The sequence below is a fragment of the Neophocaena asiaeorientalis genome, unplaced genomic scaffold (assembly GCF_003031525.2).
Source record: "Neophocaena asiaeorientalis asiaeorientalis breed wild unplaced genomic scaffold, Neophocaena_asiaeorientalis_V1.1 scaffold540, whole genome shotgun sequence".
Taxonomy (NCBI): Eukaryota; Metazoa; Chordata; class Mammalia; order Artiodactyla; family Phocoenidae; genus Neophocaena; species Neophocaena asiaeorientalis.
The window spans coordinates 6,309,510-6,334,144 of record NW_020172141.1 but is presented as its reverse complement, the minus strand read 5'-3'; the positions used below and the strand labels follow the sequence as shown (position 1 = coordinate 6,334,144).

Genomic DNA, 24,635 nt, shown 5'->3' with positions numbered 1-24,635 from the left:
ACCATACCTCTGCTTCAACCATCAAGCCTGACAGCAACTCCCGTGAGAGGGGCACCGGGGCCACGATACTCAGGAGGCTCTGGGGCCTCAGTCCTGGGTCACTGCCTCTGCGGAGCCCACGGCACTTGGTGAAAGTTCTCAGTCATTCTGTGCACGACCCTTTTGCCTTGGGTGCTCTGGCACAGCTCGGCCGGCACCATCGCTGGGAGAGAAAGAAGAAACGTGCAGAAGAGGGAACCGGGCTTCAAGCTGGCCCACCTCCTTCTACGGAGACGATGCCACAGTCCCTAAGAGAGGACAGCAAGGCCACAGAGTTATTTGTAGTGAGGTGGATGGACCTAAAGTCTGTCATACAGAGTGAAGTAAGTCTGAAAGAGAAAAACAAATACCATATGCTAACACACATATATGGAATCTAAAAAAAGAAAAAAAAAACGGTTCTGAAGAACCTAGGGGCAGGACAGGAATAAAGATGCAGACGTAGAAAATGGACTTGAGGACATGGGGAGGGGAAAGGGTAAGCTGGGATGAGGTGGGAGAGTGGCATGGACTTATATATATATACATACTACCAAATGTAAAATAGATAGCTAGTGGGAAGCAGCCGCACAGCACAGGGAGATCAGCTCGGTGCTTTGTGACCGCCTAGAGGGGTGGGATAGGGAGAGTGGGAGGGAGACGCAAGAGGGAGGGGATATGGGGATGTATGTATACGTACAGCTGATTCACTTTGTTATACAGCAGAAACTAACACAACACTGTGAAGCAATGATACCCCAACAAAGATGTTAAATAAAAAATGAAATAAAATTAAAAAGACTAGTGTCTGTTATTCATCAGGAATTCCTCAGCTCACAGTCACTGAAAGTGCACTGAAATGTAGATGCAAGAAGGAAGGGAAGGATTAACATTCACAGGACTCCCTCTGAATGCCAGAGTAACTGACAGGCATTTCTACCTAACTTTCTGATGGAATTTCAGTGAATGCTACATTCAGCCTCATCTCCATGTCCCACCTTGGGAAATATGCTCTCCAGAGTGTCCTAGTTTATGCCAGGTGGGAATGGAGCCCACACCACTCTCATCCCACAGACCACAGCCGCCCCAGAAGGAGACAGACAGTGCTGGTTGGGAGGGGCCCTCTATTACCCTGAACCCACTTTGGGTTTAGAGAAGAAGAGATTAAATAGAGGAAGCGGAAAACCCCAGTGTTCAAGAGCACTGATTTGGAGAAATGTCATGAAGCTGCCCCAAAAGCAGCCCATGAAAATTTTTGTTATTATTGGGACCAGTGAACTCAGGTCAAGGCCCAGCTGCTGACTCAGGTCTCTCTCAGGGCCAAAGTCTCGGGCTCAATCTGCTCTCTTAGAGTTTACAAAATATTAGAGGGCACCAACAAGTGGTTTTTCAAGATTTATTTCGGAGCGCCGATCAGCGACCTATCAAAGAGACCTGGTGTGAGAACATCGGTGCCTCTTGACCGCCCCTGATGTACGGAAACCCGCCGTCATCTCCCGCAGACTTCAAGAACGTGATACTCATCTTTGCCATCTTATTACTGATTTCATCCTATATATTGACATTACTTCTACATTACCAACGGTTGTACAGGGGTCGGGAGGCTGGTTTATAATTTACTTATCACCTACGACACTTCCTTAACTCTGGAGGTCTTGACATTTTTAACACTGGTGGCCACACCAAAGAGGAGTGCAGCTATGAAGGCATAAATGCGACCAAAGACCAGCTTCAAACATAGGATCGAGGCTTGGCTTGTTTCTACCGAGCGAATTCTCCTTGAACTGGGTCCGCTGTCCATGCTCCCTCCAGGACCTCTCTTTAAGCACAGGGGAGGCTCCCAGCCTACACGGCAATGGTAATTCCTCCTATTGTTGCAAACTCCTCTATGACTGCGTTTCTTAGGGGGACAGTCATAAGTTACTGCACCTATACGAGCACTGCAGGTGCTATTGAGACAGGAGCGCAGGGGGTGCCACTTCTCACATGACCAACATCAGTTGTTTCTGGGGAATAGTGACGGCCTACTCCCCAACACCAGACCCCTGAGATCTCTGACTGATGGAATGAAACATGTTCCTGCAACCGGGGAACATGAGTGACGTTGCTACACTGCAGCCTTCCACATTTTATGTCTGCTTCTCCACAAGCAGCGTGGTTCAACACCCTGTCATTTCTTGTACGGTGTCCAAATCGATTGGCTTTTCGATTTATTGTATAGCAGACATCATGAGCGTTAGTAGCGCGTCTTCCAAAGATTTCTCTGCAGTGCATGGCGCGGTCAGTGCAGTTTCCATGATAGCAGTAGCCTTCTTCAGTACAGGGCGCTCCATCCTGCATATAAAAGTCTTCCGGGCATTGACTGGTTGTTCCAAAACAGTACTCTGGAAGATCACGTGTATTTTGGATTGGTCTGCAGAGTGTCCCAGGTTCAGAGTAGATACAGTCTGTACGGCATAGTCCTTCATTACAAGTAGCCCCTTCCACCAACATACAGTCATACTCGCAGCATTTGTTGCTAAAACACTGCTTGAAGGAGCCACGGTCACACTGCTCCCAATCCTCTACTATATAGTTTCCACAACGCGTCTTTATCAGGCTTTCATTAAAATAGCTCACCGTCGTGTTAACTATACAACTGCCCCGTATCACTACTATGTTCCACCAGTGCCCGATGGAACAGTCACTGAAGGCATCTGTCAAGCCTGGGTATTTTGCCATAAGGCAGGTGGTCCTTCGCATGCAATAGCAGTTATCACCGTCATACCACAGACCAAAACTTCTCCCAGTGAGTTGGGTTGACACGATAGCTAATATTAAATAATGTCTGCCTAGATAACCAACGAAGAGCAGGCTATGATCGGTGTTACACACGGTATAAGTCTCTGGCTCAAACTGGCTTGGCCGTGGTCCATCACGGATCACCATCAAGGATGAAGTGCTTTCTATGACTAGTCTGAAATTCTTTGCGTCTCAATGAGCGTGTGCACCACCTGGTACTCTACAGTCATTCATGACAGTAGGACCTCTTTCATTAAGCAGTGCCACTGCGACTAGATAGAACCTTCCAGCAAGACCTTGTTGAAAGGAGTCCACTATACTACACATGTGTACCAGGATTTCCACACACTTAGACACACTGTTGTACACACGATACATTGAATTAGAATATTGAACAAATCCTTTCATAATTCCCTTATGTGCTGCAAACACCCTAGCACCACTCCTGGGGGCTACACTGACATCTGCTTCAGGGAACAGTGGGTGCCTGTCCTCCTTGTGTCCCGGTCCATGTGCAGGTCCTGTCGCACTGGCATCTGCCACTACCTGAGAAACCACATGTTCAAGCCTCTCCGAATCCTTCAGGGGTTTGATTTCATACGCAAGGTCATCCAACTTCATAATACCTTCAAGACCCCCACAGCACGTGTCCACGGTGACCATGGAAAAAGGAATCTCCTCCAGGTAGCCGAGGTAGTATCAATCTGAAGGGATGAAGGGGTAGTCCATCTGCAAGGCTCCTTGGTCATCCTGAGTCATCAGCAGCAGGTGTCTGGGCCAAAATAACTTCTTGCGCCGCATGTGGATAACGTGCCTCTGTCCCCCCAAACGCAGGCTGTAGGAGAGCCAGCCTGGCGTCTAACACCCTTGCCTCGGTGCAACTCCTTCCTGGGTATCACCAACTCCAAAGAGATGTAGCGCCATGAGGGACGGCCTTGAGAGCACTGGACTGGAGCCAGTACTGCCCAGAGTCCAAGCAGCAAGACGGCTGCCCCCCAGAGTGACCTGGCCCTCTGCCAGCCTTGGGGCTCTGCTCAGGGACATCTGCCAATGAGTTAAAAGCAGGATCCCAGAGGAGCCAGGTCTACACCATCTGCTGTGGCCACTTCCTAAAAAGGAGACAGTGACAGAGCAAAAGAGGTCACTGGGTGGGTCTCCTAATGGGATTAGGTAACAGTCCCAGGGTGTGGCAGTGGATAGGTCTGGATATGAACTCAGCCAGGGCTGAGGTGGGAGAGCGGAGGACCATGTCCATGAGTGCTACCGTGGAACTGAGGGCATACGGGGTCAGCATCGTTCCTCAATGCTCTGTAAAACCCTTCAGAGGCCACCATCTGGTGCTCCCTTATTTATCAGATTTTATTTTCCTTGCCCCAGGGGGTGAGGAGAGACCCTGCTCCTGACCACGAGAGCCCCAGGGGTGCGCCCTCTAGTCCTTCTCTGTGGTTCTTTCCTGGACGGCGGTAGGTTCCTCCTGCACATGTGCTGATCCCTTCTCTCTGTTGGTTCCCAATGTGAGAGAACAAATATTTCACTCCTGTGAAATTTTGTACTTGTTTTGAGGGGAGGAAAAAAATCTAGTTATCAGGTCATGATCGGAAGAAAAATTTCATTGTCCTCCAGACTACGAATATTTCCCTTTTAATTTACAAACATAGTCCTGCCGTTTACACCGGATGTGATCGGGGATGGACTTCCAAGGTAGGACACTTACTCCTTGCCTTCCGCCTGCTGTTCTGTATTCCCCCCCATCCCAACTGGGCCTGCTCATCCCTGATGGATCTAACACACCGGCTAATTTTCCCCTCTGAGAGGGCGAGAGTTAGACGCTCGTTCACTTCCACATTAGGGTTTTCGCAGAGCACAGGATGAGGATAACTGACGCATAGAAATCTAATGAAGTTTCCCTCACCCCCTGTGCAGTCCCAGGGCTTCACCCTACGTGCTCCCAGTTCTGCTCTCTCAAACGAATTCCCACGGGCCTTCTGAATGTTAATTCTACTCTTTAATTAATTTATACCCCGTACAAGATGATGTACTCTTTTCCCTCTATTCACCATTTAATTACGCTTACACATATGGCTTTTACCTTTCTGCTTCTCATTTCTTTTTTCTTCTCCCATCTTCTATCTGGGCCTGTTTTCATTTTACTGTAAAATTATATCTCACGATCTCCTTTGGTGCCTGTTAGCTGACAATGGACTCTAACTTGTTTTTTCATACCACGTCTTCCATGAAAGTACTTTCTTCAGCATGGAATGCTTTCTTAAGGCCCAGTTGCATAGGTACAGTACTACAGACTTGCACTAATTCCCCCCTCAGAATCCGGAGGCCACAAGCCCTTCTGTCTGCCTACACATCATGATGAGAAGTCTGACTTAACTGCATATCTTAAACCACTTGAAGAGAATCAGACTTTTCCTTCAGAAATGGGATGATGGGATGAGGCCAGGTGCCTGTGTGACTCAGGATTTTTCTCTCTTCCCAGGTACCCAGGCTGAGAACCACATTGTACAAAGGCATGAGGGAGAGGTGGTCTCCATGGAGAGGCTCGGCCTCACCTGTGTCGTCCACATGTTCCCAATTTCAGAATATCCCCTGTGGAGGATCCACATTCACCCAGGGAAGGGGCTGGAGCGGCTGCTGTGGCCTGGGCTCAGGGGCACACTCAGGGCAGCATGACCTCCAGTTCTGAGTCAGCATCTCCATGGACACAACCAAGAAGCAAGTGTTCTCACAGCTGTGCAGCTCCAAGGCCAGGAGTGCAGGCAGGTACAGCTGTGCCTGAGACACTGCAGTGCGAGTGCGTGGTGAGCCAGACACGAGCCTCCTCGCGGGGGCAGGTGTGGGGGCTGCGGGTAACAGTCAGGGTCTCCCAGGAGATCTCAGGGCCTCAGAGGGAGGTCAGCGCTGCCGACGCAAGGCTGATCGCGGGAGCAGGCGCAGATGGAGGTTCAGGGCTGCTCCCTGCCGGGGTCTGGGGCTTCCTCTCCTTAGAGCAGTCTCCCCCAGCCCACCTCTGCCTCGTGATTCTATGCTTAACTCTAAAACCTCTGAATTAGGAAGATGCGCTGCCATAGGAGGAAAACACTCCCGTGCACAGAAGGCGGAGTCCCTTACGACCGTTTACTCCTGTCCATAAATACCGGTTAATTCTCAAACCTTCTGAAGTAAGTTGGCTAAATCCGTACAAGAGGCTCTGCTGCAGTCAACAAGGCGGCACAGCTCAGAGCACAACCAGCCGGCGAGCAGCACCTCCAAGTGCATGATGGGTATCGGGCGGCACCGGCATCGCACACCCAAAGCAAGAGGAGGCAGGCCCTGGCGGGGGCGGTTATCGGCTTGACACCACGCTCACAGCACCAACAGTATTAACAGTGGACATCACGGCAATGCCTGGTGACACCCATCCCCCACCAAAGCTCCACACAGAAGTTCGGTCTGATGATGCCACAGGCACACAGGAAAGCAATTTGAAAAATTTATCACCTCCATTATTGAGGTGTCTGTTGAGAGCAGGGCAGACCTCTCAAGAACATCAGAAATGCTTTGAGAGCACCAGCAATGGAGACGGATTAGGGTTTTCAATGTGGTTCCTGGGTGTGGGAGGGTTAAGTGCTGTGCTCACAGGCGGGGCTCACGTGGTTTTGATCTCCCACCTGCATCGAAGGAGGGAGAAGCTGTGCTTCTTACCAAATTTCCCAGCAGTGGGCAGAGGAAGAAGAGAGGAGTGAACTTTAAGGTGTCAGCTCTCAAACATCAGAAGATAGAGTAGGATTATTTCTTCCACTTAGCACCTGCAAAAACTAACTGAAAAGAAAGGAGAAAAGGGCCGTTATGGATAGAAAACAATCTGAGTCCTTAGAAAGTGGGGAGAATGATTATATGTTGGTTAGCAATAATAAGAAATGGCAGAAAAGGAGTTCTTCAGTCTCTCCCCACTTCTAAGGACAAGGCTTCCAATAAGAAAATTCCTCTTCAGGCTCAACGGTAAAGTCCACCCCTGGGCTGCAGGAGCTCACAGCTCCCTCCGCAGACAGGGCTGAGGTCCCTGGGGAAGGCAGAGCTGTGGTCCGGAAGAAGAGGAGGCTGTGGGTTCTTCTCCTCTGCCTGGTGACACCTCCCCAGGTGTCAGGTGTCACCTGACAAGGGTCGCAGGTGTCAGACACGGGGCTGTGGGGATGGCTGTGGCCACAGGTGACTGACAGCGACTGATTCTCCTTGTTGCCAGGTGTCCTGTCCCAGGTGCAGGTACAGGAGTTGGGCCCAGGACTGCACCTTGCACACCCTCTCCCTCACCTGTGCTGTCTCTGGATTCCTCATCCCAACCAGTGGTTATTGCTGGAGCTGGGATCCATCAGCCCTTGGGGTAGGGGCTGCACTGGTCATCAGGAATATGCTAGAAAGATGACACAGCCCCAGCCCCAGCCCCTAGGAGTTAACTCCCCATCTCCAGAGACACACCCAGGAACCAGTTCTCCCTGCAGCTGAGCTCTGTAACCACCGAGGGCATGGCTGCAGACTGTTCGAGGGACACAGGGAGGGGAGGTCAGGGTGAGCCCAGACAGAAACTTCCCTGCAGGGAGACAGGAGGGTCTGGGCTGCAGGTTTCACTGAGGACCATGAGGCAGGGCTGAGGCCCCCAGGGGTGCTCAGGACCCACTGAGCACAGAGAGCAGCCACACGAGCAGGTGCGGATGAAGGCGGAGGTTTCCTGCCAGAGCCTGTGGTTCCCTCTGCGTCTCACCATGTCTCGTAGACCCTCTCTACGTTTGTAATTGTTTGCCGACCATAGATCTCTGATTGGAAGCTTCTGCTCTAACACGAGCACACAGTCTCACGTGCGCCAATGCAGAGTCCCACCTACGGGGCCAGTAATGACTGCTCATTGCCACCAGAAGCAGGGATGTGAGGAGGCCTGAGGAAGCTGGTTGCTGCTTTCCTATCAGACTGGGAGAACAGACCTCAATAGAAATCCTAGACAAGGACAGTCTTTGCTGTCCTGGTCCCAGCCAGACGGAGCCTAAGGCTGGGCGAGTCCCTGAGAGAAGCTGATGGATTTTCAATCTAACCTTCCTCTCACCAGACTCAACGCTGAACAGTGAACACTGATCAGGCTGTCTCTTCTTCTGTGAATCAGTTTTCTTTCTCCTTCATCTTTTTGTCCCCAAACCCTTTCTCCTTCCACTCTCTGAAAAGGGGTCATGACCTTTCTGTGGTCTAAACCCCAGGGGCAGACCCTTTACCTGGAGCTTAGGTGTGGCCCAGGCTGTGGCTCCTGCAGGCACCTGGGAAGGTGTGATGGGACTTTAGACTTGCTGTGGACCAGGACGTGCTGCTGCCCTTTGCACGCGCACCCACTGGGGAAGCTAAGTGGACACGAGTACTCAAGGCAGTGATGCTTGTTTAGACACAACGGGATGTGGAGTTTGAACTTGTCCTGATCAAACTCTTGTGGGGTCACCACCCTGACCTGTGGCTTCCAGCAGAGCCTGATGGACACTCCGCTGTGCTGGGAGGTCTGGAGGATGGAGGCTGTGCGGCCGGTTGGAGACATACAACCTTCTTGGGACCAGACGTCAGGACGGCCAGGCTGGAAATCTCGAGTAGTAGATGAAGCTGCTGTCCACTGTGGAACTGCATCTTCTTCAGGTCTGCTGTGATTGAACCAAGCCCAAGCAGGTTATTTAGGATAATATTTCTAGGTTAGAGTAAAATGATGATAGAATTTAACAACATCTACAAAATACCTTCGGGGTAACACCTGGATTAGGGATTGACTGAATAACTGGAGAGGGAGCCCAGGCTAGCTGACACATAAAACTGACCATCGCCGTTGTTATTTTATATTTCATATTTGCCTAAAGAAGCAGGTTCATATTATCAACAACTATGCTAAGGTATTCTTTCAGTTATTTCAGGTCACCTGAAAGCAGTCATCGGAAATGGATCCCATCTGCGTGGAATTTGCTTTCAGGAAAGTATGGTTGTGACGCTGAGAGTGATGTCAGCCCTGATGCAGCTCTGACCCTGAGTGACAGAGAGAGAAGTGAGATTGGATGGGACACCAAGTGTCCTTCAGTCCAAGGAGGGACCAGCTGCAGGACACCAAGGAGTTCTCTGGATTCAGGAGCACGAGGTCTAGTCTCAGGGACAGGGCAGGTGCAGTGGTCCTGGCAATAGATACCCTGGACAACAAATAACCCCATCTTCTCATTTATAATAAACTACTGGGCCATTGTCCAGAAATTGTCCCCTTTGGTGTAAAAGTATCTGGGAATCTCTTGCCTCAAAGATACGTAAAACATAAATCAAAATGACACATATTTCCATGTATGCTAAGACCTACAATGCCTTACTAGGGCAGTATTTATTTCCTTTGGAGTTATAGACTTTACTAATAGTAACTAAACTACGCATTTTCTTTTCAGTACACACAGTGTAGGGTCTTGGAACGTCATTCAATAGAACCATCATGGCCCTGATAGGTCCTAGACGGATGTTTGATATTAGAAACATAACACTCTTCTCAAATAATTCCTTTCCAAATTCCAGTCTGGCACATAATCCGCTGAATGTTTCTCTCCCTTTCCCCATGGCTTGATTTATTTTTTAATATATTTTACTATCTTTCCCCCATACCAAAAGGGTTGGACACCAGATCTAGGGCACATACTCTCCTGGAAGCACTAACCATAACCTGTCCTACAGGGCAGGTGGCTCATTTGATACAGGACCCTATATGCCCACAAACAACAACAGTAACAGAGACCGGTCAAGCACAGCTCACTTCATCCTGATGATTGCTGATCTAATTAGTAACGGTCTAGTTGTTTTCAGTAAATTACAATTGGAAGCCCACTCTGCCACAGAGACACTGCTTCAAACAACCATGGCAAATGCTGAGACCCACATCCACTGTAACAGGAACTCACTTGGAGGTTCTCCAGTCCACATCCCAGATGATACCCATCCAACTCAAGACCTTCCCATTGGTGATGACTTCATCCCGGATGCTAAATCCTGAGCCCCAGTAAAGCCTGTGGACGTTCCCTCTTAAAACACAAATGATGAACACAGAACCTTTACTGCTTTTCTTCTTTTGATATTGGGATTTCTATTATGTGTCTGGGCTCACCCTCTGCTTAGACCACAACCCTGGTATAATCCTTGCTCTCTGCCAAAATGTACACCCCTGTTTTCCCAAGATTAAAGCAAAGTCTGGAAGACATTACTCCTAGCTGTGCCATTCTGAAAATTAATGGGGCTTTTTAGCAAATGGAACAACTGGATATCCACATGCAAAAAAGTGAATCTTGGCAAAGACCTTATAGTCTTCACAGAACTTTACTGAAAATGGTTCACAGAACTGAATGTAAAATTCAAAACTCTAAAACCTCCATGAGATAACACAGGAGAAAACCTAGATGATTTGGGGTAGAATGAATGATGACTTTTTAGGATCCATAAAATAAATCTTTGATAAGCTAGATTCTAATAAATTTTAAAACTTCTGCTCTGTGGAAGACAATGTCAAGACAATGAGAATACAAGCCACAGCCTAGGATAAATTATTTGTAACAGATTCATCTGGTAAAGTACTGTTACCCAATTATACAAAGAACACTTGAAACTCAACAATATGAAAACAGAAAACCTGATTAAAAAGTGGACCAAAGGGACTTCCCTGGTGGCGCAGTGGTTAAGACCCCGCCTGCCAATGCAGGGGACACGGGTTCGAGCCCTGGTGCCACGGAGCAACTAAGCCCGTGCGCCACAACTACTAAGCCTGCGCTCTAGAGCTCTCGTGCCACAACTACTGAGCCCATGTGCCACAACTACTGAAGCCCATACACCTAGAACCTGTGCTCTGCAACAAGAGAAGCCACTGCAATGAGAAGCCTGCGCACCGCATCGAAGAGTAGCCCCACTCACCGCAACCAGAGAAAGCTCGCACACAGCAACAAAGACCCAACACAGCCAAAAATTTAAAAAAGATTAAAAAAAATTTATTTAAAAAAAAATGGGTGGCTTCCCTGGCGGCGCAGTGGTTGAGAGTCCGCTTGCCGATGCAGGGGACACGGGTTCGTGCCCCGGTTTGGGAAGGTCCCACATGCCGCGGAGCGGCTGGGCCCGTGAGCCACGGCCGCTGAGCCTGCGCGTCCGGAGCCTGTGCTCCGCAACGGGAGAGGCCACAACAGTGAGAGGCCCGCGTACAGCAAAAAAAAAAAAAAAAATGGGTCAAAGACCTGAATAGAAACTTCACCAACAGAGATAAACAGATAGCAAATGAGCATATGAGAAGAAGCTCTGCTTCACATGTGATCAGGGAAATGCAAAGTAAAACCATGATGTGATGACTATACACAATTATTCAAACAGCCAAAATCTGGAACATGGACCACACTACATGCCGGCAAGGCTGATAAACTGTCATGACACATCACAATTACCTGCCACATGCCGGCAAGGCTGTAGAAGGAAAGGAACTCATTCACCGCTTGTTGTAACGCAAGACGGTGCATCCACTTTGGGAGACATTTTAGCAGTTTCTATGAAAGGAAACATGCTCTTACCATATGACCCAGCAATCGTACACCTTGGTATTTACCCAAAGACATAGAAAACATCGGTCCACGTGACAACCTGCACACAAATGTTTATATCAGCTTTATTCATGGTTGACAAAACTTGGAGGCAACCAAGATGTCCTACAGTAAGTGAACAGATAAATAAACTGTGGTGCATCCAAACAATAGAATATTATTTGGCAATAAAAGAATGAAAAGACATGGAAGAGGCATGCATATTACTAAGTAAAAGAAGCCAATCCGAAAAGGCTTCATACTGTAAGCTTTTAACTTTGTGATATTCTGGAAAACACACAAAACTATGGAGACAGTAAAAAGATCAGTGATTGTGTAGAGTTCGGGAAGAGGAAGATGGATGAACAGGTGAAGTCAGGGGACTTTTAAGGCAGGGAAATACTCCTTATCATTCCTTAATACTGGACACACGTCATACATTTCTAAAGTCATGTGATATGTACAAGAGTGAACCCTAAGGTAAGCTATGGACTTCGGGTAATTGCCATGTGTCGTGACAGTTTATCAGCTATAATAAATGTGCCATCTGAGGGTAGTGATGATGGTGGAGGTTGTGCATGTGGGGGGTCAGTATGTATATGGGATAGCTCTGTACTGCCCCCCCATTATGCTGTAAACCTAAAACTGCTCTCAAAAAAATAAAGTCTTTATTTAAAGAAAATAATGGATGAGGCTGCGCTCTAGAGCCCACGGGCCACAACTACCGAAACCCGCACACCTAGAGCCCATGCTCTGCAACAAGAGAAGCCACTGCAATGAGAAGCCTGCGCACCGCGACGAAAAGTAGCCCCCGCGCGCCACAACTAGAGAAAGCCCGCGCGCAGCAACGAAGACCCAGCGCAGCCAAAAATATAAATAAATAAATGAATGAATGAATGATTGCAGGGGGCAGAAGTTTAAAAAAGAAAGAAAATAATGGACATAAATGTTGTCTCCAGGAAGCACCGGCCTCCTTTCAGTCTACACCTTGACCCCTGTGGAGGAGGACCACCCGCTCCTACTACAGCCTTGGCTGTACACAAACACTGCTACCTTTGCATAAACCTACTTACAGTTCATACTCTCAAAGGGCATAACTTCTGGACCCGTCTCCTTGACCTGAGCATATTCTAATACTCTTCACAACTCCGCCCAGGTACTGTTAGAGAGCCCCAAGACTTCAAATCTATTTTCCTGGCTAATGCCATACAAATGGGGACTTGGTGATGAGCCAGTTTACAAGGAATCTTTATATTTTTACTTGTGTTTGTTCTTCCTACTCTCATAGTAAAATGTTTTATTCCATTTAGAGTGACTTCTGCCATATTCTCTGAAAGTCACTCGCCCAAAGTTCCCTTAATTTGAAGCCAGAGCACTGCAGGGACAACTGTAGCAACTATATTTTCCTATTTCTATATTCTCAATGTTCTGATTTGGGGGGCCTTGATCTTGCACAGACTGCCCTTCCTGGGCTGCAAATTCCCGCAGGTATCAGACACCTTCCTGCAGGTGTACCTCTGATATACAAGCCACCAATCCAGAGCACATCTCTATTTTCTGTCTCTCTTACAAGCTCTCACACACCTTTCCACATTCCTCCTGACCTGGATCACCCCAGGGCCAGGTCTCAGACAACCGGGGACCGCACATGCCCAAGAGCCTGACAAAATTATTCAAGCTATCCAGTGCTAATTTTACTCAGCTTACCTACCCTGCCTCATCCATTCCAAAACCCCAATCAGGTCTCTGGTGCATGTCCAGCCCCCTCTTCTGTCTCCTGACCAACCCCAGTGCCTCCCTGAGTGGCCCCTGTATGGTGTGTGCCCCCTGTTTCTAGGGATCTGTGAGTGTAAACTGACAATCACTTCCACATCCATGTGTCTCACCATACCTGATGAAAACAAATCTGGCTACATTTTAACACACACATACATACACACACAGGTTTTTATGTATATTTTAGCAGAAAACATACTTTGACAAGTTAAAAAAAAATAACAGATGAATAATGTTTCATTTTCTTTTTGAAAGAGAATTTCTGATACCGTTTATATTTATTAAATGCCTTTCCTTCGTTTAAGTTTTTTAAGTATTCATGAGTCACATATCTCTATTTTCTTTCTCCCTAAAATTAGGAAACATTTTTGTGCAACTAATAAGGTCAAGCTCCCTGGTCATAATTTTTTGTGAATCAGGTGGGTAATCAGAAGGGAACAAGTCCCACCCTGACACCACCGCAGAAACCCTGTGAGAATCACAGGTTAGAGACACGGGATAACTGCCTCACTGAGATTTAATCATAAGAATATATAAGACCCCTCTCCCCCAGATGACTAGCGCAGTGCTGACGCTCCAGGATAACACTAGTGGATGAAAGCTGTAAGTGCTACAAGACACACTCGTCCAAGGACGAGAACTTAGGGATGCCCAGAGACCACAGTGAGACAAAGTCCAGAACAGGAGATCAGGCTGAAGCCTCTGACACCTGCAGCTTACAGACCAAACTCAGGACCCTCGCTCATCAGCCTCAGTCTGTTCTTCTCTCTTTCCTTAGTGTTCTGTGACAAAGTTTCCCTCCTCCTCCAGGAGTTTTTGGTGGACCCAGGTGTAATCACAATCCGGGTTCCACCGGAGACGTAGAAGACGACGCAGGTTTCCCACAGTTGGCGCAGTTGTGGGTGATTAAGCAGTGGGTCTATGTACCTGTCAGATGCTGGGGTCTTAGGTCCACAGGGCAGGCGGTCAAGAGGAAAGATGGCCAGCAGGATTGAGCCCGAGGATGGGGAAACTTCTGGTGATGAGGTGTCCTGCAAAAGCCAGGGCATCCCTCACGGAGCTGACCTAGCTCATCTTCCTGCTACTGTCCCACCCACCTGGTGACCCGGTAGAACAGCATCACCTGAGTCAGCTGACAACAACGCTGCCTCTTCCTCCTCAGACTTCTCAGGGTCTTCCTTCCTGCAGGAGGGGTCTCTGGGGTCCCTCAGGTGCAGCACTATGAGTGAGAAATGTTGTGACTGTTCCCCACTTCTGACAGTGTGGGGCAAGCCTGTACCCTTCCCATGGGGCAACTGCAGTGTCCAGATTCTTCAAGAACAGGCAAACCCAACGTGCATGCACACTCCAGTCTCCACTTTACTGTGTTTGCTTTTGTTTGTCAAAGGAAATCACACACTCAAGCCTAGGGTCAGTGTGTGTCAGGGCACGGAGGGCACTGCCCATGTGCTAGTTATAGAAAAGAAGAAATTTCAAGTGCATTACTATGATAATTAACCACTGTGTGTTTGTGTGTGTGTGTGTGTCTGTATTATTGGAATATTAGACGTTATGTGTGCATTGAGATCCATGGCTTCTATGTGCAGGTGTTCTCTGACATAATATTAAACCAGAGGAGCCCAAAGGAAATGAGAGGAACACCCAAAGCCCCTGATTGACTCACACGACTGTCAACTGTATCAATGCATCTGCCACCTCCAGGGAAAGGGCTCCCTTGTGGTTTCATAAAATCCTTGCTTGGGGTCTCCCTGTAAAGTATGTGGGTTTAGTAAGGCCGATTCACTATTTCAAGAGATGATGTAGAAAGAATATGGTGTCACTGTAAAAGGATTCTGAAGGCAAGGCACAGCCATTGAATACTGGACTAGAGATACTGAGGTAAATACAATGTGAGACCAGGCAGGATCCTTCCTTGCAGGGTGGTACTGGGGGTGCTCAGGACCCACCCAGCACAGGATTGCAGTCCCAGGAGAAGATGCAGAAGGAACTGAGGAGTGGTTTCCTCTCAGGGACTGAGTCTTCTCTTTTCGGCTAAAACAAATCTAAATTAAGAGTTGTTAAGGACTGCTTACTCCTGTGTGATTAATATTGGATTCTGTTGGGAACACATACCCAACTCAATAAGGCAATGAGAACTGTGTTTAACAGGTAAATTTGTAGGCCTTCTAGATATCCTAATTCTTAGAAGTGGAAAACAGGATTTTTTTAATCCAATGGTTGCACAGTTTGGGGAGACAGTCTGACCCTAGGAGTAACATTTAGTTATCAAAGCTCAGAACATGTTCAGGTTGTTTCCCTGTCATTCAAAGGTGGGTTCATAAAGAGAAGCATGGGGGTTCCCTGGTGGCGCAGTGGTTGAGAGTTCACCTGCCGATGCAAGGGACACGGGTTTGTGCCCCGGTCCGGGAAGATCCCACATGCCACGGAGCGGCTGGGCCCGTGAGCCATGGCCGCTGAGCCTGCGCGTCCAGAGCCTGTGCTCCGCAACGGGAGAGGCCACAACAGTGAGAGGCCCGCGTACCGGAAAAAAAAAAAAAGAGAGAGAGAGAGGCATGTCCTGTGGGGCTTCTTTCTCAGTTTGAAGAACTCTGTCTGCACAGAGGTCAAGGATGTGAGACGCATATTCTCAGACGAGGATTAGGACTTGGGCCTTGGCATCCCACTGAGTATGGCCCATGGGATATCCATCTTTCCTTGGCTAGACAGGCGCTGGATATGAAATATTCTGCCTCATCAATGGGCAAATAAGTTGAGATACCCTAGGTGAAATATGGGTGTGTCTTGCCCTGAGAGCATCATCCAACAACCACGTAGCATCCTCCACAGAAGTCTCTCAGCCCTCACCACAGGCTGGACTGGCAGGGTCCTCTCCTGGCACCAGTGGCTACGTGGAAGGAACTTCCCAGTCCCTGGGCTGAAACCTCCACCTGAGTATGTCAGAAACCCCGAGGGAGAGGTTGGCTGTGCTGGGGCTGAGGAGGTGACAGAGATGTTTAGGTTGAAGGTGCCTCAGAAAATGGGTTTATGTCATTGAAATTACCCAATAGATATGAGTATTCACTAATTATTTTGGAAATTTTCCATAAACCAATCACCATATGAGCAAAATTCAGAGACTGGAAAATGGTTCAAATAAATAAAGCTGATATAAGCACTCCCATGAAGGCATTTGTGTGAACATAAATTTTTTTTTTTTATTGGCTATGATGGGTCTTCGTTGCTGTGCGTGGGCTTTCTCTAGTTGAGGCAAGTGAGGGCTACTCTTCGTTGTCGTGCATGAGCTCATTGCAGTGGCTTCTCTTGCTGTGGAGCACGGGCTCTAGGCACGCGGGCTTCACTAGTTGTGGCACGCGGGCTCAGCAGTTGTGGCTCGCGGGCTCTAGAGCGCAGGCTCAGTAGCTGTGGCGCACGGGCTTAGTTGCTCCGCAGCACGTGGGATCCTCCCGGCCCAGGGCTCAAACCCGTGTCCCCTGCATTGGCAGGCAGATTCTTAACCACCGCGCCACCGGAAAAGTCCAAACATAAAATTTTAAATCAGTTGGGTAAGTACTTTGTAGCCCACTCCTCAGTCACATGGTAAGAGTATGTTTAACTCCATAAGAAACTGTTAAAATGTCTTCCAAGTTCGTAATGCTCCACTTCCTGCCAGAATTTGATTTTTTGCATGGGTTTATTCAGAATCTACCCTCCTTATAACAGAACATACTTGGAAATATTGGCCGTGTAACCAAGGCTTTGACTGGACTGTCATATTTTAGAGTGATGTGTATAAAATCAGATGTGTCCTGAGAGTTCAAGACACTAAAGTTGATTTTTATTGCCAATGGTTACAAAGACATCTCAGGATAACTGGCCTGCATCCTGGCTCATGTGGTACCCAGCCTTACAGGAAAGTAAGGAAAGGCACTTCTTGATAGGACCAGGAACCTCAGAATATTTTATAGAAGAGATAATGATGACAGAAGAGAGGAATTCACCCAAATCTATAGCTACTGCATATGAGGTATGGTGGTAAGTTCTTGGCATGTCTTCCTAACCTCAAGAGGCTTTTAAGACTACAACCTGAGATTCCTTAAGAAAAATTCAACCAAAACATACTACAATGTTCATGTGGTCAGTGATCATTCTTGATGAACATGTGTGAATAGTCAGGCCAAATCTAATTAGAACAGATGAATTTTGTAAAAAAGGATAACCTTACTTTGTTAAGGTTTGATCACAAGTAGGGTGACTATATGGAGAGATTTTATGTTTCAGCAGAAAACCACAGCCAGTCCTATTGGGTTATCAGATTCCAGCCCAGTTAATTTTCTGAGAAGGTATTTATCTACCTGTAAATTTGTCTTGATCCTGCCATTTCTCATATTTAGTTGGCCCTTAACAAATTCTCACCTCTTGTAGCAGCCTTCACTATCTGGCTACGTCTCTCCAAAGTAATGTTCCGAATTTTATCCCACCCTCCAGAATTCACATCATGAAGAACCAAAACGGGACTACCCAGATCCTCACTGTGACTCTAAGTTGTCTGTAGCTGATCTTCCCCCCAGTACCTAATGAAGCCGTGTGAGCTGATGCAGGACACAAAGAAACTTCAGAAGATGGCATGCAAATAACCTTGGTGCCTGGAGCTGCTGCTGTGTAGGCTCCTGTGTGGTTCACCTAATTTCTGCACCTTTTAGTCTCTGCTCCAGGAAATACCATGACTGTGGACAATCTTATCAAAATCCCTCTGATGTCTACGCCACCACCTGGAACATTCAGTAAATCCATCCAAGAAATCCATCAGACTGGCACTGATGTTGGCACTCCACCATCTAAAGATATTCTGTGCCAAATGTCTAGAAATTTTCTTGATTAGCTGCACTCTGGACTAAGAAATTGTCATTTCAGTCTGCCTCAACCATTAATCTTTTTTTTAACAACTTTATTGGTGTATAATTGCTTTACAATGGTGTGTTAGTTTCTGCTTTATAACAAAGTGAATCAGTTATACATATACATATGTTCCCATATCTCTTCCCTCCTGCGTCTCCCTCCCTCCCACCTTCCCTATCCCACCCCTCTAGGTGGTCACAAAGCACCCAGCTGGTCTCCCTGTGCTATGCGGCTGCTTCCCACTAGCTATCAATTTTACGTTTGGTAGTGTATATATGTCCATGCCACTCTCTCACTTTGTCCCAGCTTATCACAGCATGTGGGATCTTCCAGGACCGGGGCACGAACCTGTGTCCCCTGCATCGGCAGGCGGACTCTCAACCACTGTGCCACCAGGGAAGCCCCTGAGGGTTGTCTTTTGGTGTTGTTTAGGGTTTCCTTTGCTGTGCAAAAGCTTTTAAATCACAGCAAGATCCTTTTTGACCCACCTCCTAGAGAAATGGAAATAAAAACAAAGCTCAACCATTAATCTTTGCTTTTATTTTACTCTCTTGATAATCCCCCTTATTGCAGGCTTAAAGGCTCACACCATACAAACAATATCCTCTACTATAAGCTCTCAACACACAGTACAGGAGGCCCTTAACAATCAAAAACCCACTGAACAAGAAATGGACGTCTATTGTACAGAGGAAAGAAGAATGCCTCTTCTTACCTTGAGCCAGAAAGGTGGATTGACAAAGACTCCCTCCTTGATCAAACTTTAGTGACGCTCCTCTGAACTCCCTTCTTGAGGACACCTCAACCTTGGCCTGCCTTTAGTAAGACTCCTGCTAAGTCAATTTACTGAGAATTTCTCCACCCTTGATATGTGATCAAATTCCTGATCTTCCACCTTTGAGATATAAGACCTTGACTGCATTTGGCAAGAACCTCTTAAGCCAGTTTAAGAAGATCCTCTGACCTTTGTTACCTCCTATAAGTGAGTTTACATCTGATCGCTCTGCCAGTTGGTATAAATCCCCACTTGTCCCTGTTGCATTTGGGGTTTAGTCCAGTCTTCCTCGTGTTGCAGTAGTATTGAATAAAGTCTCACTTGCTATTTTTATAAGTTTTATAATTTGTTGTTCTTTAACCCAAGTTCTTTGCTTTCAAATTACACTGGTGGGGCAGGCATAGGATAGAGTTTCCCATTCCCCAAGCAAAAAAGGAAAATGATGTAAACAAGGTGTCAAGCAAGTCAGAAAGAAACAGAGCAAATTCTATTGGATTTTAAGATAAGAAAAAAAAATGTATTGGCTCTATCAAGGAGGAAGACATTTTCCTCTACGTTTCTAGGTCCTTCTGGCTGGTCTAAAAATTAAATTGACATGAAACAGATTAAAAGGAAAAATTCCAATAAACACTCAATAATATGTATAAATGGGAGAGACCCAGGAAACCTGAGTAACTCACCTTAAATAAGGTCATCTTAAGGTAAAGACTAAAGAGCAGGTTGGGGTTAGTGGTTTGGGACTTCAAAGGGGAAGAAGGCAATTCACATGAAAATGGAAAAGTAGATGTTTGATAAATAAATGTTTGCTGGGCCAGTGGAGACAATGGGACACAGAGTGGACCCTGATCTCTAGGCCCTGCTGAGTCTCCTGGCCCCCACACCACCACACCTAGCCCATGTTTTTTGCACATATTTCTGCTGACAGCTCTATTTTGGTAACAGGTCCTCTATAGGTTGCTAAGGGGGAGGTCAAAATTTCTTCCCAACTCTTCTGTTCTTAAAAAGAATAACCTTAATTTAATCCTCAAGACAATGAGACACACTGGGGTGGCAAATTTTGCTCCCTTTCATCTGCATGCTCTGTCCTCTGGGCCCACCTGTCTGTGAGCCTGGCACCTCAGCCTGTGCCCTCTGAACACTGGGTGGCAGTAGCAACCAAGCGAGCCACTCCGTCTGTCCCTGTCCTCAACTCAGTCTTTCTCTACTTCATCCCATTTGGTTATTTCAGTCCAGAGGAACATTGTGTATGCTACTGTCAGACTCTCAAAACCCTTCTTGGCCTTCTGTGTAATTCATGAGATTCAGGTCTTCAGACAAGAGGATCCTCCACAGGCCTTTCCCGTATGACCACATAGCTATTCCTGGTTCTGCTGAGATGGCTGACTGTATGAATCACATGCACCAACCCTTTAGCAAAAGCTTTTCCAGGCACACCCTTGGCTCTATTTCACAAGTAGGTTATCTGGGTAGACTGAGATGTTTCCACAACTTCAGGATTTCTTTCTGCTTTTCTTAATAATTGTCTCTTCAGTTTACTTTCTCTTCTCATAACTGCAAGCATCAGGAAGAGATCAGGCCACACTTTCTTCAATAGTTTGCTTAGAAATCTCTTCAGCTAAACATCCAAAATCATCACACTCAAGTTCTAATTTGTACACGCAACCTAACATTATTCAGAAAAGTTTTCTGCCACTTTATTACAAGATTCACCTTTCCACATGTTTTCAATGGCAGGTTCTCCATTGCCATCTGAGGTATCACCAACATTCATGTGTTTATGCTTATATATGTACTTCTAAGAATACAGAAGCTTTCTCTCAGCTTTCCTCTTTCATTTCTGATCCCTCACCATAATCTCCATCAATGTACATTTTCTACCAACAGGTCTTCCAATCTATCTGAGCTTTCCCTATTAAGCACACCAACACCAGCCTCTTTTCATTACCCCAATCTAAAAATATTTCCACATGTGTAGGTAAGTGTTAAGCAGCCTTCCTCTTCCTGATACCAAAATCTTTATTATTTTCTAGGGCTGCCATATGAAATACCACACACTGAGCAGCTGTACGCGATAGAAATTTATTATCTCACAGATCTGGAGGCTTGAAGGAAATGTGATGTGTCGGCCAAGTCGATTTGACATGTTGGCCAAGTCAAACATAATTGTCCCTCACAGCCCTGTCTGTCAAGCCTCTCTCTGTGGCTTGACAATGACCAGATGCAATCCAGAAAGTGAAAAGACAGCCCACATAATGGAAGAAAATATTTCCACATTATATATCTGACGAGTCTTTCTTTATCCAGTGTATATCAAGAACTTTCATAACTCATCAACAAAAACAAACAACCCAATTTTAAATATGGACAGAGGACTTAAATGGACCCTTGTTTGCACAAGACATGAAAATGGTCAACAAGCAGATGACAAGACAGGAGGGAAATGCAAATTAAAACCACATGCAATAACTCCTTCACACACTCTAAAATGGTCATCATCAAGAGAATTAAAAATAACAAATGTTGGCAACAATGCAGAGAAACTGGAACCTTTAAACACGACTTGTGGAAATGGAAAAGGGTGCAACCTATGTTTGCAATATGAATGTACAATTACCATATGGTTCAACACCTCCACTCCTAGATAGAGACCCCAAAGAACTGAAAACAGGTGTACATATATATTGATAGCCACACAAGAGCCAAAAGGAAGAAACAATGCAAACGTCCATCAGTGGGTAAATGGATAAACATAATGGGGTTGGTCCATAAACCGCCATGTTATTCTGGCATGAAAGGAATAAAGTGAAATGGTGCAGCCCCTGTGGAAGACAGGATGGCAGCTCCTCAGAAAGGTAAACACAGAATTAACACATGATCCATCAATTCCACATCAGGGTATATACCCAAAAGACTAAAAGCAGGGACTGGAAGAGATAAGGGTACACCCATACTCACAGCAGCATTAATCACAATAGCAAAAGGTGGAAGCGATCCAAGTGTCCATTGATGGACGAGTGGATAAACTAAATGTGGTATACACACAGAAGAATGTCATTCGGCCTTAAAAATTAAGGAACTTCTGACACGTGCTACAACATATATGAGCCTTGAAGTCATTAAGATAAGTGAAATAGGGCTTCCCTGGTGGCGCAGTGGTTGAGAGTCCGCCTGCCGATGCAGGGGACACGGGTTCGTGCCCCGGTCCGGGAGGATCCCACATGCCGGGAAGCGGCTGGGCCCGTGAGCCATGGCCACTGAGCCTGCGCGTCCGGAGCCTATGCTCCGCAACGGGAGAGGCCACAACAGTGAGAGGCCCGCGTACAGCAAAAAAAAAAAGATAAGTGAAATAACTCCGTCACAAAAGGACAAAAATGATATGATTCCACTTATATGAGGTACCCAGAAAAGTCAAATTCAGAGAGAGAAAGTAGAATGTGGTTCCCCTCAGGGGCTGAGGGGAATTCGTGTTTAACGGCTACAGAGTTTCACCGGTGAAAACTGAAAAGATCTGAATGTGGATGGTGAGGATGTTCGTACAACAATGTGAGTGTGGTTAATGCCATAGAATGGTGTACTTAAAATAGTTTCAATGGTAAATGATCGATACATTTAATCACGCACACACAAAATAAATGAAGTACTGATACCTGTGACAATACAGAAAAGCCACCCAGATCATACTCGTCTTGTGTGCTTTAAATCCATCAGGGTTGTGAAGATGAGGGAAAGTATCAGTAATTGTTTCAGAAAAAGAAACCTGGATCAGAATGGGAAAAGACATTCCCCTAGAGCTGGAGCAGCTGGTGAAAGCTGAAGTGGGCCTGTGGATTGGACTGTAACGTGGAAATCATCATAATTTCCTCATTTGGAGGTTACGTGGTGGTTCCCTGGAAGGGGGGGCCCCGTCTTGGGTAAAATGCACTGGAGTATTTTGTGTTCAGTGGCTAAAGCAGCAAAGCAAGGAAGTCTGGGTAATCTGAGTGTGCAGACACACAGTACCTTGTTCTGCTATTACAAGTTTCTGTAGGTTTGGAGTTACTGCAAAGTCAATAACTTTCCGAAACACCATGTCAAGACCACACCAGAAAGGCAGAGAAAATATTACACTTCCTTATGGAGGCCAAGCCTTAACCCAGATCCACAAAGTCATGAACCTAACTGCCCTTATAGGAGTCCACATGGAATTGACAGGCACTTTGGGAAGATTCTAGTAGGAGACACTGTGTCTTTGGTGTTGTGGATGACCTAAATATGACAGAAACAGTGGGATTTTCGAGTTCCAGTTTTCTACATCGCTCTACCAACAAACTATTAGAAATAATAAATGAACTCAGTGAAGTTACAAAATCAATACACAGAAAATCAACTGCATTTCTAAACACTAATCACGAACCATCAGAAAGAGGGAAAAAACGAAAGCTATTTACAATTCCATCAAAAAGCACAAAATACCTAGAATAAATTTAACGAAGGACATGAAAGACCCGCACACTGAAAACTTGAAGAAACTGAAGACACAGTCAATGGAAAGATACCCCGTGCTCATGGAACGCAAGAATTCATCGTGTTAAAACGTCCATTCTTCCCAAAGCAATGTACACACAGTGAGCGTAACTCCTGCCGAAATTCCAGTGGTAGTTTTCACAGAAACGGAGCAAATCCTCCTAACATCTGGGTGGCGCCACAAAGGACCCCGAAGCGACCCTGAGCAAGGAGAACGGGCTGGCGGCATCTCCCTCCCTGACTCCACACTCCGCGGAGAAGCTACAGTCCCCAAACAGTGCGGAACTGGCACAAAGCCAGGCGCACGGTCCCGAGGGACGGGACGCAGAGCCCAGAACCCACCCCGCACGCGTGGGGCCGTTCATTTATGACAAAGGGGCCAAGGACACACCGAGGGGAAGGGCAGGCCCCGCAATAAATGGTGCTGGGAAAACTGGACACCCCATCCACATGCTGGCTACACAGCACGCCGAAGTGACTAAAAACCCAGCTTCGCACACCAAGCCCTTCCTGGGTCGCATGAACACGCACCCCCGTCGGCCGTCAGTCGCCCACAGGAAGCTTCTCCCCACTTCTTCTCACCTTTTCCTCCCGGCGTCGCCTGGGTCCTCAGGAAACCCAGCTTCCGTCAGCGTGGACACAGGCCTGCGTCGTCCTGAAACCGAAACCCCAGCGAGTCCTAAGGGGACTGAATTGCTGTCAGCAGAGACGCTGAGCCGGGCGTCCCAGCCGATGCCTCGGCGGTGCCTGAGGAGACACAACAACTCTCAGCTGCAGGCAGGGAGGGGGAACACGCATGCGCCCTGGGTCGGAGAGGCCATCTCAGCGCCACCGTGTGGTCAGTGCAGGAACTGCAGGCCGCGCGTCCCTCACAGTTCACAGGACACAGCGCTCCCTGCAGGCAGAACTGCGGAACCCATCCAACTTTGGGCGTTCACTGACACGGAGACCGTGTCCCATAACTTCTCCAAAAATCGTTAAGGAACCGTTAACTGGAAACCGTATGACATGAAATGGAGGTAGACACGAACTTTACAACTTACGCCAACTCATTCAAAATTATTCTTAGACACATTTAAAAGGCACAACTTCAAAATTATAGAAGAAAACATAGGAGAAAATCTACATGAACTTGTGTTTGGTTAGGTAGATCGTGAGCTTTGAGTTTTAACACACAACACGAAAAGGAAATCCACGAAAAAAGAGCAAGTAATAGCATGGATTTTATAAACTTAAAGATTTCTACTCTGTGAAAGATCTTATTCAGAAAATCAAAAGATAAGCCAGAAGCTGGGAGAAAAATATTTGAAAACACACATCTA

General features: G+C 46.9%; 1 protein-coding gene across 1 annotated transcript; it reads right to left on the bottom strand.

Moving 5' to 3' along the window:
- Nucleotides 1-725: 725 nt before the first annotated feature.
- LOC112404950 (disintegrin and metalloproteinase domain-containing protein 21-like) lies at nt 726-24,079 on the bottom strand. Its single transcript, XM_024753144.1, is given in 4 exon segments — nt 726-1,980; nt 1,983-6,609; nt 8,046-8,456; nt 23,896-24,079. Coding segments are annotated over 2 exon segments (1,299 nt in total). The 5' UTR covers nt 2,947-6,609; nt 8,046-8,456; nt 23,896-24,079; the 3' UTR covers nt 726-1,645.
- Between the last annotated feature and the right edge of the window lie 556 nt (nt 24,080-24,635).